Source organism: Micropterus dolomieu, linkage group LG22 (genome assembly GCF_021292245.1).
Source record: "Micropterus dolomieu isolate WLL.071019.BEF.003 ecotype Adirondacks linkage group LG22, ASM2129224v1, whole genome shotgun sequence".
NCBI classification, from domain to species: domain Eukaryota; kingdom Metazoa; phylum Chordata; class Actinopteri; order Centrarchiformes; family Centrarchidae; genus Micropterus; species Micropterus dolomieu.
Genome location: NC_060171.1, coordinates 32,506,460 through 32,522,341, shown reverse-complemented (window position 1 = coordinate 32,522,341; position 15,882 = coordinate 32,506,460). Strand labels below are relative to the sequence as shown.

The following is a 15,882-nucleotide window of genomic DNA, read 5'->3' as shown; positions in this document are numbered from 1 at the left end:
GAAACTACAGGGTAAAACTCTGGATTAAAGAAATTCAGTGTTTGGCTGCAATCAAGCACATCTCTTGTATCATAAATATTGAAGATGAATGCCTCGCTCAGACTGCTGTTAGCAGAGGTACAGGCAGACACTGCAGAGGGACACTGAGGCAGTGATGATCACTTAATTTAACTCTTCATTAAATAACAAAATAACAGGGCTCTTAACATGTAGACATGTACATTAAAAGACACACAAGTTTAATAAAAACACTTGGATGCATTCACACACTTGCATGCCTGGCAGGAGAACTTTCTTCCTCTATTGTTCCTTCGTCAAACATGACTGTCCTTCATTGCGATCCAAAGCAAAGTGCACAATGGCAACAAAATGTACAGTCCTTCAGTCAGACAGAGTCGGCTCAGAGAGGGACAAACTTGGTGCACTTCATGATTCAAATGCAGCTTTCCTCACATCAATGCAGGTTAGATGAAATGTTCTTGTAGTGAATACACTGTAGCGGCTGCTGTGTAACCAAAAGTTGTCTGAAATTGGGGAAAAGTCATGGGCTCTATTGTCCAACTACCAAATAACACCAACACTTTCTCTATTGTAGCCTTTGGTCAACTTCCTGCAAGGATTCAAAAGTACTGGATTGTTCGAAGTAAGAAATACAAGCTTTCTTTCTTTGTTCGAACAGACCAGACATTTATTTTGAAATCCACGAGAGGCAGTGAACCAAGCGCTCAGTTGAGAGATGAAAGCCTACGGGATGGTACAGCAGGGGGAGGCGGAGGGGAGGGCTGCTGTTGGGAGCAATTTGACCCTTCTGGTGGCCTGGGGAGAGGTAGGGTGGGGTGGGGCTCTGTCTCTCAGCCCTCCATCCCAAAGTCATCTGTGAACTTTTTGACCTTGAGCAGATCTTCAGTGTTGACTGTGGGACGGGTGGTGGACAGAGACCGCAGCATGTCCGACTGCAGAGGAGGGAGAGATACGAGTCATTTTTGTTTTAACATTGGGTGTAATGTTGGGTTTTTATATTCAGTTTCTGAGCTAACCACCTGCCTGATTTCCACAGTTTGAATTCTGTTACTTTGGACCACGTTATAATATGGCAAGCAAACACAAAGTGTTTCACAGACAAAGAAAATGAAATAGAATCAAATAATTAAAAGATAAAACAACAGATTATACAATTAGGTATTAAGCTAAAGGATGAACAGTCCCATTAAAAAGGCTATTTTCTTGTCTAGTTGTTACTATGTGGAAGAATGGAGGTCTGAAATGAAGAGCTTACAGCACTGTTTTAGGAACAGATGGTCATTTCTGAGTAGTAGTCTCACCATGCAGACTATGGGCTCCAGTAGCTTATCACTAGGCACATCCATCCAGGTCATCTCTATGGCTGCAGGGTCGCCAGGGGAACAAGGGGTCAAGAGATCATCCACCATCACCTGGTTGTTGCTTCGGGATGGCCCGCGAACCTGAAGGAGTACGAACAAGAGTAATAAAGGGAGAATGATGAACTGGCCTGACCTGGGCTTCTTTTTTCCCCCCTCTTGTGTGTCTAATGGTGTCACCTTTTTGAAGTGCGTGGCGGACTGGACCTTCCTAACAGGCTGCATGAGAGCATCACGGACGATGATGCTGATGTCGGCGCCAGAGTAGCCGTCTGTTTTGCGGGCGAGCTGCCGCAGGTCGGCCTCGCTCAGGCTGTGCGGCGTGTTGCCCAGATGGAGACGAAACATCTGCGCCCGAGCTTGCTCCTCCGGGAGAGGGATGTAGATACGCTTCTCAAATCTGACACACAACAAGAGGACAAGATCCAATCAGTTATTTGAATGACCCCCCCCCCAAACATAAAGTAAAACAAACTCATGGCAAGATGAACACATTTAACGGTGGCGTACTGAAGTGAGCTCTGACCTTCTACGGATGGCAGCGTCTAACACCCAGGGGATGTTGGTGGCTCCCAGCACCAAGATACCATCATTGTTGTTTCCCACACCTACAAAACCAGAGAGCTTCAGTCTACGTGTATGTATCTGAGCACTTCCTGCTTCCCTCAGTGTCCAGGCAGGGTTTTGGATTTGCACATTTAAGACGACTGATTGTTGTCATTCGGCTCACCCTGCATCTGGACCAGGAACTCTGTCTTGATGCGACGGGCGGCCTCGCTCTCGTTCTCGTTCCTGGAGCCGCACAGCGAGTCCACCTCATCGATGAAGATGATTGACGGTTTGTGCTGGCGAGCCAGGTCAAATAAGTTCTTCACCAACCTGGGAGACACAGGGGGAGACGGGGAAAATGAGACAGAGAGCGACACAAAGAGCGGGGACATGGGGATGTGCAGTATATTATTTTTCATGACAATTGTTGGAACACAGTTATTGACATGCTTTTGTTATCTAATTGGTTTTTATGTGCCTATATGTTTTGTGCTGTAGCACAATTGCCACTCAGAGGATATTAAAGACTAAGCGCGAGGACACATTACTGATTAAGATAGATGATAGCTACTACTGTAGTTTTTCCTTGTTGGCAAGTGCTGAGAGAAGGGACTGAGGGCAGACACTGATGTGACGTTTCTGCTCTTGGACAGGTTGGTTTTTGAAAAATATTTTGGGTAGGCTATGTAGCTATTGCATTTACTCTACCTAAATAATGGATTATTGTCTTGGAACTGTGAAAATGTCTCTGTACTGTTGGAGCTATTTCTGAACATGAGCCTGGGGCGAGGAAGAGACGTACTTCTCACTCTCTCCGAGCCATTTGGACATGAGGTCTGAGGAGGAGACAGAGAAGAAGGTGGAGTTATTGGCCTCAGTGGCCACGGCCTTAGCCAGGTACGACTTCCCTGTCCCCGGAGGGCCGAACAGCAGGATGCCTCTCCACGGAGTCCGCTTGCCTGAGAACACAAGAGACCAGAGGTGATGCTGATCATATGATGTCATACTATGGTACAAATTAGTAGGGAAATGCCTAACTAAAACAGGCATGGGAGTCAACATGATAACATTCACTGCTGTACCAGCTAACAGCCAAACAACGAGGATGGAAATCTTTTCCTAAAAGAGGAGCAGCACAACATCCATTACAGAGGTAATGCCAAAATGATAGTCATTTCAAAACATCTAAAGTGACTTTTCATCTAAGCAGTGATACTGAACTAGGGCTGGAGAATGTTTGGTGTTTTTGCTTAATAAATTATGATAACTAAATTGTGTTGCTAATAGATCAATTTATTGTTTCATCTTTACATTTACTTATCACATTATTATATTATTGACAATGTACTAACTTCATGTTAGCTTCAAGCACGTCTAAAAATGTGTAATATAACTAGTGGCTGTAAACAGAGTTATCGATGGAAGATCCCACAGTACCTGTAAAGAGGTGAGGGAATTTGATGGGCAGGATGACAGCTTCTTTAAGAGCTTCCTTAGCGCCCTCCAGTCCAGCCACGTCGTTCCACCTGACATTAGGCTTCTCCATTATAATGGCACCTGGACACACAGGCAGAGCATGAATAAGAGTGACAACGCCACCCTTAAAATGAAGACAGATGAAATACTTTAAAAGGTGATTGAACATCTGCAGTCCTGGCACAAATAAGACCTCAAAACTGAACCCAAAGAGGACCACTACTAAGAAAAAGTTACATTGATCAAAATGTCTCATTAGAATCACCCCAGGTGAAGATATTCCTCTTTGGAAGCATTGTTATTCAATTATGCTCAGACCATGCTGATCTAATATCACATAAACATCATATCAACTGGCTTAATTCCCCTGGGAGGACTTATTGCACCCCTGCACATTTACAGACCCATAAGTTGCTCCTGCAGTTTCTTCTTCTCTGGATTTTCCCCCTCGCTGTCGCTATCACTCCTAGACCAGACACAAACACACAGAGAGGTTGACACTAGTACAGTAAAGCCCACAGACTTGTTGCTTTCTGAGAGGGAAGAAGACGGACAGCATACTTGTCATTGCTCTGTGCCTCCTTGACAGGCTTCTTGCCCTGTTTGTCTTTATTTTTCAGATAGTCCTTAAGTTTCTCCGCTCGGTCCAGGTACTGCATACACTTTGCTCGTATACTCTCCTTTGCCTTGTCACTGTGGGCCTCATCTGAAGGATAGATGAAATTCCAGACAGAAATGTGAATGAAAGCCACCAATGTCTGTACCAACAGAAGGGTAGTTCAACTACCTGTCAGAGTGCAGTACTCACATTTGATGGCATGTAGGAAATACTCCACAGCATGCTGATACAGGCGCAAGGCCTCCTCATAATTCTTTGCCTTGTCTTCCTCTGTGGCTTTAGTCACAAGATCAATCGCTTTCTGCAACAGATGCAGAGGAATGTAATCAGAACACAGAGGCAGAAGACGGATTGGGGGTGAAGGCACAGAAATAGAGGCAGGGAATGTTAGTCATCATCATATCAGTCGGCTCATGTCAACACTGGAGCTTCAACCATAACAAAGCACAAGTTATAACCCCAACATGCCATACAATATGACCCCATCACATTCTCTGACTCTACAACATGCACTGTGCTATTTGTATGGCAATGACTAAACTAACGTGTTCCATAACGTAAACCTTTGTTTTCTCATATTGTTAACTGTCTGCGAGCAGAGCACGGCCACAGCCCAGCAACCGAGAGACATTCTCCAGCAGCGGTTTAACGTCAGTTAGCAATTCACACATTCATAACCCACACTACAATTGGTTAATATTATTGTTCTTATATTATGCAGTTAGCTAACTTAGTACAGCAAATCATGTTATTTTCAAGACAATTAAGTTACGGAAGCACTGTTCGCAAGCTCGGCTTACTAAACTGGCTTGCTAACAATGTTAGCGGCTTTAGCGTCAGCTGTTCTGCTAGCCAGTTAGCTTGCATTTCAGCTGCTGTCTAATCGGCCAAGTTATGTCCACTTGCAGCAAGCTAACGTTAGCCAGCTAATAGTAAGTTAGCCTACCTGTAATGTTGACGTTGTCATTTCATCTCACTCTTCTGCTCTCCGCCCAGATTTCTGTCCTCTGACCGTATCCAAAGGTGGATATGTGAAGAAATGAACTCGTTACCAGCCCTGTGTTGTGAGGGGACAGATTGCTCTTGACATGACAAGAGAGTGGTTAATACGTTCGCTAGCAAATATGACAGCTCTGCCTAGCCCCAACAAAAACCACAGCAACAACACTGCGTTTCCCGACAAGCTTGATGACACGAAGATAACTTCCGGTTCAAACTTTCAAAATATAACAGCGAATGACAAGCATTGTGCAGTAAAACTGACAGAATACACACGATTCGGCAATCTAATCAAGAATATGGTATGGATAAGATCTTTGCTAAATTATATATTTTATAAAATATTTTCCCGTCGTATGTCTCAAACTTACAGCTGGATGAATGGTAACAACAATGGCAGCGCTTCCAGGGACTGCTGACGCGCCACCTAGCGGTCATATTGGTGGCAGAACTACACACATATTTGGAAAAACACACATAGGCCCATAAAAAGTCTATACACATTTTAACAGCGCACCCCAACGGGAAAAAACAAACAAACAGTCAATGCATAAAATAATAAAGAAGATCTCGTACAGCCACAATCTTCACAAAAACCACACATCAATTTATGTAATTTGTAACAGTTTTATTGGTAGGTATTTACATTGAGATTACTACATTGCTATTATACATTGTTTACCATATCTTGGAAGTCTAAAATACTTTGCATATGACAGGTTGTTGCAGCAGCACTTTATACTCTTGTGACAGTTCAGTGATTGTGTTGGACGCAAGCTGCCACAGATATTACCTTTGGTTCAAAAACCCCTTCTTTGAAGCATTGCTTTGCATAGACAGGATAGCCACAATTTCAGAACATAAAGAGAAAGGATTTGAAAAACAATAATCTGGAAGAAGAGAGGAGGTGTACATTCACAGGTTTACAGGGGTTTGATAGGTTAGTGCATCAAGCTCAAAGAGGGACGGCCTGTAGCTTGTTGAAGGTTTACTAACTTCAGACAATCAGATCTGTTCAGTGGGTTAGAGAACACAAAATGAAAAGTGTGGTGAAACAGTAGGATGATGGCGTGCAACACTTTACTATTGCTTTAAATGTTGCAGAAGCCAGCCTTTATGTCAGGCCAAATATAACCCAAACCTCCCACATACACAATGTTTTAAGGGAAGCAAAGTCTGCTTCTCCTTTAACACAGCCACTCATTAACTATACATGAAAAAGAGCTATACAGCCAGAGGAATATATGGTTACACATTTTCACGTTTATAAAAAAGCCAAATCATCACAAAGACGACAGAATTTAAAACAGAAAAGAGGCCATTCTGACTGCGCTCCCTGTCTGAGGACAGAAGGGTTACCTTGTGTTCCTATGTTGCATGGTCAGTGGACACAATGCTGCATTGTTTGAGACCCAAAAGAACACAGAGACTTCTACTGAAGGGTCACTTTAGCAACATGTACCATGGACCAAATAAAGGTTATGAAAATGTGTCAATTACAGTCACGTTGAACTCATTAAAGAGTCAAGTCTCAATACAGGCACTGGACTGAGCAGACAAACTGAAGGGAAGACTGTAATTGGTTTAGCGAACTTCAACTCACCATCGATTTTAGTGCCAAAAATTTACCAAATTTAGGGGTACTGGCCTGTGTGAAATAAATAAATAAACAATTGGTTGTTTGGATGTTACTGATTGACAGAAACCATAAGGTCTGCAATGGGATTTTAGTTCCAAAAAGGTTTCTTAAGCACTTGAAAGTTCATTCTTGAGCTTGTTTGACAAATAACCTTAACTCTCGGACTTTTCACTAGCTTTTGCACAGAGCTTGCAACTGCATCTCAGTTGTCATCATGTGACCTCACTCACACTACATTGTTAGAACAGTGAGGACTGAATGAATACCGGAAACAGACTGCAGATGTCTCTAAAGTTGGTTAAGAGTGGATTCGACGGTTGCAGCACAGAAACCGAGCAACACCTTTAGACATGTTTCGTGATGAATAATATGTTCACATGTCGCATTCAGAATAGTTCTTTATCCTGCTATTAGCATTTGATTTGAATATTTATTTTTGTTTTTTTCTGATGTACCTCATGTACCATGCAACAACATTTCTTTACTGAAGTTTATTTTTCTTTTGTTCGATTACAGCCAATTCCCTCTTATCTCATCCCTTTTAATATATTCTATTCTAATATTCTAATAAATATTGTGTTGTTGTATATTTCACATGTTATTTGCTACTGGAGATATGAATGTGTTGACACAAATAAAATGGGCTTTTAAGATTAAAATTAAGTTCTAACAGAACAACATACTGTATCACAGAGTTAGGAATGTTTGTAAAAAAACGGAACAGTACGCCAGATGTAAGATGAATTCTTGTCTCTGATTGGCTATGTCTGCTCTGTACATATATGTGATCAAACATGTGATCACATGAGAGCTGAACTTAAAGGTTACTCCTACACTTCACCGTAAGTAGGAGAAAATCTCTCAATAAATGAGTCTTACTCAGCAGATAACATTTTCAATCCCCAGTCGGCTCATTAGTATGGAAGCCCTAAGCCGCCATCGATTCATATTTTTACTTTACTCCGTTTTCCCGTGATAACGAGATAATTATTTCATGATCTTGAGATAACGAATGTTGTTTGCTCGTGATAACGGGATAATTTTCTTGTGATCTCGAGATAACGAACCGTAGCTCATATTAGGGGTCGGCAGGTGCGTTTCTTTACAACAATTTTCGATGCGCACAATCCAGCACGTGATTAATTGTGAGCTTGTGAATCAGTCATCTTTATAACAACTTTGATGAAGAGGAATATGAAAAAGCTAATCAGTGACACTAAAACCACCTTGAAATTACCATTAAGAAACGTTCCTGCCAACCCCCGTGTTAAACTACTGTTTTGTTATCTCTTTATCACGAGAAAATTATCTTTTTATCACGAGAAAACAACAGTCGTTATCTCGAGATCACAAGATAATTATCCCGTTATCACAGGAAAACGGAGTAAAATAAAATTTTCTTTTTTCCCCGGGCCTTGACCAAACTCATTCACAGCATCAACTGGAAATGGGTTATAGGTCATCGACCGGGAGTCAGTGGACGGCCGGAGAAAGGAGACCAGCAGAAACCAACTTCAAACAGAGAAGGGGTGACCAACTCTCCCAAAATACAAACACCTATTATCATGTGAGTTAAGTTCCATGCTTAACGTGATCACAGCTGAGTTACCTCTATGACAACTGAGCATGAGATGCGTCTGAAAGCTTCAAAAGAAAGCTAGTAAGTGGACCTTGAGTAAATATTATTTTCTCAAACTTTCATAATCTTTCTGACACTAAAATGTGAGAAAAAGACTGTAATAAGCTAAAAATCGGATGTGTTCAGTAACTTCTCTACTGCAGGGGTTCACAGGAGGTGAGATGCCTTTGACCGCCACAGTTCAGATTATTAAAATACATTGTTACCTAGTCTTTAGCCAGAGAAGTGATGCTGTAGGAATGGTAACAAGAGATGAGTAATCTCAAGCAAAGTGGAATGCGATGATTTTGAGATGGAGACAATGTGGTAGTGTAGGTCAAGAAGGGGAGGTGACACACGGCCATGTCATATATCATCATCTGATGCAGAGTTCAATGTCAGGAAGTCATGCTATCATATACACTGACGTTAAAAACAAACAACATAAAAACAAAGTAACATGATTTACACTATAAGAGTAATACTATTGCTTGCGCATGTGGAAAGCTTAAAATTCTCTTATTGTGTGAAATAAAAAAGGAAACATTACAAAGAGTGTCTTTGACTACAAGTAAAAAGGCACAGTTGGCAATCCTGATTACAACAGTAGTTTGGGATAACGTGCTAAAAGGTGAGACAGCAGGCACACTATCAAGCCAACAAAAGCGTGCAGTATAGACACACACACACACACACACACACACACACACACACACCAACACAGAGAGCTTTCTTCATTCACGCAATCTCTGCTCTATTAACTGCATTCTGACTCTAAAACAGCTTCTCTCACTCACATCGAAACAAAGACAAACAAATACGTTAAAAAGATACACTGGAAGGCTGTCATGGAATGATAGGCATAGAGTTAAAAGAGAGAACATTTACCAATTGTCTAAAAAAATCCTTCCTTTCAGTAACCCTTTGCTTGAAGTGCACTGGTAATGGAATCTCACAAGCACATCACAGCATCTTAGCTTGCGTTTTTAGTTTGTTCTTTCATCATAATGGAATTAAATACATTATCACATGGAATGTTATGAGATTGTTAATAGCTATTTTTTGCGTTTTGTAACTGCCTCCTAACACTTCATGACTTCAAGCAAAGTGCCACGTTTTTTTACCTGACTTTGCAATAGAAATGATTGCAAGAGGCCGAGGAGAAGTTGGAAGACAAGGCACATTTCTGAGACAATCAACAATACGACTCATGGGTTAAATCTTCCTTGCAGCGCCGCCCCAGGCCTAACTTCGGTTGTGAATGGAGAAACTGAAAAAACAAAAATGAAATGATAATGTAAAAATAAAAATCAACCCTAAGTATCAGCCTTTTGGGAGGGTCTTCCCACTCCTCGGCGTACCTGGGCCCGCCCTCTCGTCCACGCTGCTGTTGTTGGTTGTTTCACGTCAGCAGGCCCATACGAGTGAGCTTGGCTGACAGGAAAGAGTGGAGGACAAACACCACCGGCTTTGGACCTGAGTGGAGGTCAAATACCTGGAGGATGGACGGAGAGAGGGAGTGAGGTAGGAAAGGGTAAAGGAAACAAACAGCAAGGAAGATGTGACGGGAAAAAAAACACAAGGATATAAATTAGGGTAAAACTCGGTTGTAATAATCTGTACTGAGATATCTGACCCCGCTGCATTTGCTGAAACGCAGATCACTTAAAGTATAGTATCTTTCTGACTGCCAGAGACGGTGGAAGTCCAAGCTCTTCTTTAATGGGAATGTATCAGTTCAGTAAATGCTAAAGTGATGGCTATGTTGCTGCATCTAATGTTGTTTTCCAATATTTCAAGGATAATGAAATGACACAGTATTAGTAGTATGAGAGTCAGTGGAATGACTTATTAGTTGCACATCACCAAAATACAAGGTTAGAGCGTTTTAATTCAACACAAGGCTACATACAAGTAAATTTATGGGTTAAATGACACAAGCTGCAATCAAGCTTAGGAAATCATGTAATAACTGAGACATACCTCCTCCAAAACTATGAGCTGATTGATAAATAAAATTATATATTCAATTAATAATTTAAGCTACTCATCAAGCTAAAAAAACATTTCCTGGTTCCAATTTGAGGACATCGCCTCAGGCTTAAAGAGAATGACTTTGTGTCACATACCAAACTAATCCAATTGCTCCCTGGAAGGGGTATAAAATGGTGAAAAGTGATGTGACAGCCTTTGACAAATTACAGTTTTACCAGTCTTTCCCCTGCGTTGTCTTAACTTACCATTTCTCCTTCTGGTCCCCCAAAGTCAAGATAAAGGTTGCGTATTCCATCATCGGCAGACATTTTGAGTTTCTCATAGGGGTATCTGTAGAGCACAGCGCCCCCGGCTGGATCTACTGGCTCCCTCGTCACAGTGAAGCCCTTCTCATAGTGCAGGGTCAGACGAACATCCTGTCTGTTCAACGTGCAACCTGGAAGAGGGAACGACAGACAAAAGAGCTGAAGAATAGCAGGTGTATGGGTGAGTGGAGGGTGAGCAATGTCCCAGTGGGTGAGTGCAAGTCCGAGTAATGTACTGCTTGTATACATGTTGGTAAAAGACAAACTTTATTAACACAAGCCCCAACAGTGACACTTTCTGTCTCCTATTTAATAACTTACACCGACAAAGTTAACCTAGAGCATCTGGAGTGGGATGTTCCAAGACAAATGTTATCTTTTATATAAAAGTCTTGCCTGGTGCTGCTTTAACAGTGAGGTCATTTGATACGAAAGCATTTTCATGTGTATTACTGTAACTTGACTGGCTTGAACGTTCCTGCACAACTGTGCGTTTGTGCAGCAGCAGGACAGGGAAGGGGGGGGGGCTTTCCAATGCTGCTCCGACAGCCAACTATTGTTCTGCACAGAGTGAAAACATTCCCCTCTGCTGACTCCCACTTCTGCTTTTCCGACACAGAGCTGCTCTTTCTGGGCTGCAGCAGCCAGTTGCTGTCAGGAGCTTCCTGTCACAGCCATCTATTGGCATTTAAAGGCCTATCTTAGCGTTATATAGTGTTTAGTTTGTAAACAAATCTGCTTTCTAACTAACTTCCACTTGACATTCACTTGTTAGCATAATGATTTCATGCACAAAGGTCAACCCACATCCTCTGGTTAAAGGTGTGCTTACTCACTCTACTACGCCGCTGCTGCTAACCTGTGTATACTGACACAAGCCGCATACACAGTGTATAAAACAAGCACATACATCCATACACGGTGGAGGTTGTTAGTCTGCGGTGTTGTACTTTATATAGTGTTTCCTGTGGACAAAAATAAACATCAACACCTGAGATTATCTTAAATCTATATCAAGAAGGATTATCAGATTTAACTCAACAATAGATATCTTTTTAAACATCAGTGCATGAATTCCCCATAGCATTTTGGCTCACGTCTGATCCACTTTTCCTGTTAAATTACAGGTTAGATGTCATTAGTGGTGCAAGAAGTATTAAGATTCTTTACTTAAACTTGCAATTATGGATTTTTTAGCAACTTGGAGGCAGGGGGAAAAGGCTGTAAACACGACATCACTTTCTAAGTTGACAGCCCGAACCAGCAGACAGTTCCCTATTTACACATTCAGCAGGTACAAAGCAAGATCAGCATTCATTTGTTTCCAATATTGACTCTCCTTTTAGCTCTGTTATGACCTCCACCAACTCCTGAGGGAAATATCTGGCTCTTCAGCTGCTACACACTCCACTATTTGTCTGTCTGCTGTTTGGTGCCGGGCAGGTATTGAACAGTGGGAGCTTTTTCACTGAAAACAGCTGCCCGCTGCTGCAGGAAATGATGCTGATAAGAGCGGTGAGACTGAACCAAAACGGCAATGTTGCGAGCCAGAAAACCAAAACTGTGAACTGAAAGATGCTAAAAACCTCACTAGAGCTAAGGCGAACTGCAGAGATGGTGATAATGCTCTGTGGGTTCATCACAAAGAGCAACGCTCGGCCGTCACTGTCCTCAGAATCAGCTGTCGTCACTATGCTCACTCACAGATTTATTAAAAATCGTAGAAAATCGTAGACTCTACGGGAAGAAATTAGCATCGTTTTAATTTACTGATTCACTGACTTTAAAATCTCATAGCCACACTCAGCTCATACCACACTGGGAGCCTTGATCAATGATTACACATCCGCTTAATAAGTTGACAACATTTAAACGGGGGATTTGTGTGATTGGAGATCCCTCTTCAACAAATGCCAATCCATAGCAAGTGTTTATGTCTGTCTTAAAAAACAGATTCAATTTTATCAAACTGTAATAATCCTTTGTCTTAGAGACTACAAAGTCTGTTTTACTATTGTAACTATTGCTGTCAGATAAATGGAGTGGAGTAAAACGTACTATGTATTTTTCTAAAATGTAGTGGAGTAGAAGCATAAACTAGTATAAAATCAAAATACTCTGATACAATTGTGAGGTACCTGTACAGTAGGAGGCAGGTTTCAACACCTGTTAGAAAACGTTGTACATAAAGGTATAAAAGAACAGCCATGCAAACATTTCTGAACATACATGTTTGTCTAGATGCATTTTAAGAAGACCAGTCTCCACAGGGAATTTTGGTGCCGACTTCAAGCTCTTACTCCAGACAAATGACCTATTGCACACCCACACTCACCAATGGAGACTTCTTTGATGAGCTCGGCGGCAGCGTGTGCCCCCTGCACAAGGGCTCGCGTCCACGAAGACAGATCCCAATGGGTCTCCACTCGGAAGACGTGGGACTCGATGCCCCGCCCTGTGCCCGTCCGTGTGGCGAACACCAGGTCCGAACCCTGAGCTGGAGAACCCCGGGCGTTGCCAGAATGAACCAGTCTGGAGGGAGAGATAAATAAATACAGATCCATTTAACATTTTAAAAGGCAACTCACATTGTTAATCTGCACTGAAGACTCCCAGTTGAAATTGCTTTGCTCCTCTTACGCTCACTGGGGCTGCACGATAAGGTAAAAATCACATTGCAATTATTTTGGCAGATATTACGATTTGAGGAACTTTCTGCTAGTCAGAAGACCATTGTACAATCTACAATTCTGGCTGCGCTTGATTACAATGATATTGTATATATGCATGCTTGTCCCTCCACCTTAAAGCCTCTTGACTCCGTGTATCACAGTACACTACGCTTCATCACAGGTGAAACTCACCATTGCATACTATATGAAAAGGTGGGATGGTCCTCCTTAACAAACAGAAGGGAGTGGCATTGTATGTTGTTTATTTTATAAGGCTCTACTGCAAAAACTACCCAGGTACCCCTGCTCTCTGGTTACATTTAAATACAGTACTTACAAAATCAAGTCAAAGGATGTTTTAAGATTAGTTGTACCTCTTGTTCACACTGGTTGTGCTTAATTTACTTGTAAGGTTGTACTATGTATTTGCAATAAACTACCTGTAAATACTTTTTCTTAATTAATCTGTGAATGTGTATGGAAATGTATAATGTATATCTGTGAATTATCTGTGGGTCTGTCTGTGCTTAAACTGTATATGTGCACAGGGCACAAAAAAATACATCCTGATCTTAATGAGATCATCTGTTTAAATAAAGAATAAAAACATTTAAATAAACTGTTAATTCAAGTTGGCAAGAGATCCTGGTCTCCAAAGTGTAAGACCTAGAACACTGACTATGTAATTTCCTGAATAGGATGAAGTAGTTATTGGCATTTGTGTTGTGAAACTTCTCTCTGAACAGGTTTCACTCATTCAGTGGGAGTAACAGTAAGCTTCTAGGGACTTACCATAAATTACAGATTGTTGAACATACACTATGTTGCCAAAATGTTTTGGGTCACCTGCCTTTACATGCACATGAAGGTTAATGACACCCCATTCTTAATCCGTAGGGTTTAATATGGAGTTGGCCAAACCTTTGCAGCTATAACAGCTTCAACTCTTCCTGGAAGGCTGTCCACAAGGTTTAGGAGTGTGTTCATAGGAATTTTTGACAATTCTTCTAGAAGCTCATTTGTGAGGTCAGGCACAGATGTTGGATGAGAAGGCCTGGCTCGCAGTCTCTGCTCTAATTCATACCAAAGGTGTTCTATCGGGTTGCAGTCAAGTCCTCCACACCAAACTCGCTCATCCATGTCTTTATGGACTTTCCTTTGTGCACTGGTGCACAGTCATGTTGGAACCGGAAGGGGACATCCCCAAACTGTTTCCCCAAAGTTGGGAGCATGAAATTGTCCAAAATGTCTTGGTATGCTGAAGCATTAACAGTTCCTTTCACTGGAACTAAGGGGCCAAGCCCGACCCCTGAAAAATAACCCCACACCATAATCCCCCCTCCATCAAACTAACACTTGGCACAATGCAGTCAGGCAAGTACCGTTCTCCTGGAAGCGCCAAACTCAGACTCGTCCATCAGACTACCAGACAGAAGCATGATTCGTCACTCCAGAGAACACGTCTCCACTGTTCTAGTGTCCAGTGGCGGCGTGCTTTACACCGCTGCATCCGACGCTTTGCATTGCACTTGGTGACGTAAGGCTTGGATGCAGCTGCTCGGCCATGGAAACCCATTCCATGAAGCTCTCGACGCACTGTTCTTGAGCTTCTGTTGTTCCCAATCACTTCCACTTTGTTATAATACCACAAACAGTTGACCGTGGAATATTTTGGTAGTGAGGAAATTTCATGAATGGACTTGGCAACCTATCACTGTACCACGCTTGAATTCACTGAGCTCCATTAAGTGACTAAATCGTTCACAAATGTTAGTAGAAGCAGTCTGCATGCCTAGGTGTTTGATTTTATACACCTGTGGCCATGGAAGTGATTGAAATGTATATTAACTAAATATAAAACATCTGTACCATGATGCAAGAAATGATAAACACATTTCACATATTGTGATGACAGGGAACTCTTGTGAGCAAAAAGCAAAGTCTGTAAAGGAGTAACTTTTGATCTGTTTTCATAATGTGGCCATTTCTTGAAGCGAACCATTCAGGCAAGATTGAAACATTCTGGCAGAGTCCTCCTGCGGTCTGTTAACTTACCTTGTGGCTAGCAGTGGGTGTGTGAGCAGAGGCATGGCCCAGGACTCTCTGCTCCACGGCACTGATTCAAACAGCAGGATGTCCTTCTCTGTCAGTGCCATGACCACTGGCTTGTACTGCTGCCGTCCACCCTCCAGCTGGACCTTAAGAAGAAAGTCAGGAGGAGATGTGAGGACAATTGTTTATTATAATAACTTCATTTACAGTTATTCTAGCAAATCAACCGACCACTAGTCACCTTGCATTAAAGCGCCTTTTTCTTTCTCTAGTTTAGAGTACAGGTATAGTGATGTAGTTTAACAGAGTACAGGTATAGTGATGTAGTTTAACAGAGTACAGGTATAGTGATGTAGTTTGACAGAGTACAGGTATAGTGATGTAGTTTGACAGAGTACAGGTATAGTGATGTAGTTTGACAGAGTACAGATATAGTGATGTAGTTTAACAGAGTACAGGTATAGTGATGTAGTTTGACAGAGTACAGGTATAGTGATGTAGTTTAACAGAGTACAGGTATAGTGATGTAGTTTGACAGAGTACAGGTATAGTGATGTAGTTTAACAGAGTACAGGTATA

General features: G+C 41.8%; 2 protein-coding genes across 2 annotated transcripts in view; both read right to left on the bottom strand.

Moving 5' to 3' along the window:
- Positions 1-157: 157 nt before the first annotated feature.
- vps4a (vacuolar protein sorting 4 homolog A) lies at positions 158-5,216 on the bottom strand. The gene is made up of 11 exons (XM_046036904.1): positions 4,970-5,216; positions 4,213-4,324; positions 3,966-4,110; positions 3,809-3,870; positions 3,366-3,485; positions 2,731-2,887; positions 2,110-2,258; positions 1,906-1,987; positions 1,560-1,779; positions 1,323-1,463; positions 158-953 (listed from the first exon to the last, which is right to left on the bottom strand). The coding sequence occupies exons 1-11, from the start codon at positions 4,988-4,990 to the stop codon at positions 852-854; spliced, it is 1,311 nt and encodes a 436-aa protein (XP_045892860.1). The 5' UTR covers positions 4,991-5,216; the 3' UTR covers positions 158-851.
- A 419-nt stretch (positions 5,217-5,635) lies between these two features.
- The window catches only part of sntb2 (syntrophin, beta 2), a 13,537-nt gene continuing 3,290 nt past the window's right edge, over positions 5,636-15,882 (bottom strand). The window contains exons 4-8 of the mRNA XM_046038279.1: positions 15,307-15,449; positions 12,915-13,111; positions 10,520-10,710; positions 9,641-9,774; positions 5,636-9,549 (exon numbers count right to left, since the gene is read on the bottom strand). Coding sequence (XP_045894235.1) covers positions 9,682-9,774; positions 10,520-10,710; positions 12,915-13,111; positions 15,307-15,449 — 624 coding nt within the window. The 3' untranslated portion in view covers positions 5,636-9,549; positions 9,641-9,681. The remainder of the gene's footprint in view (positions 9,550-9,640; positions 9,775-10,519; positions 10,711-12,914; positions 13,112-15,306; positions 15,450-15,882) is intronic.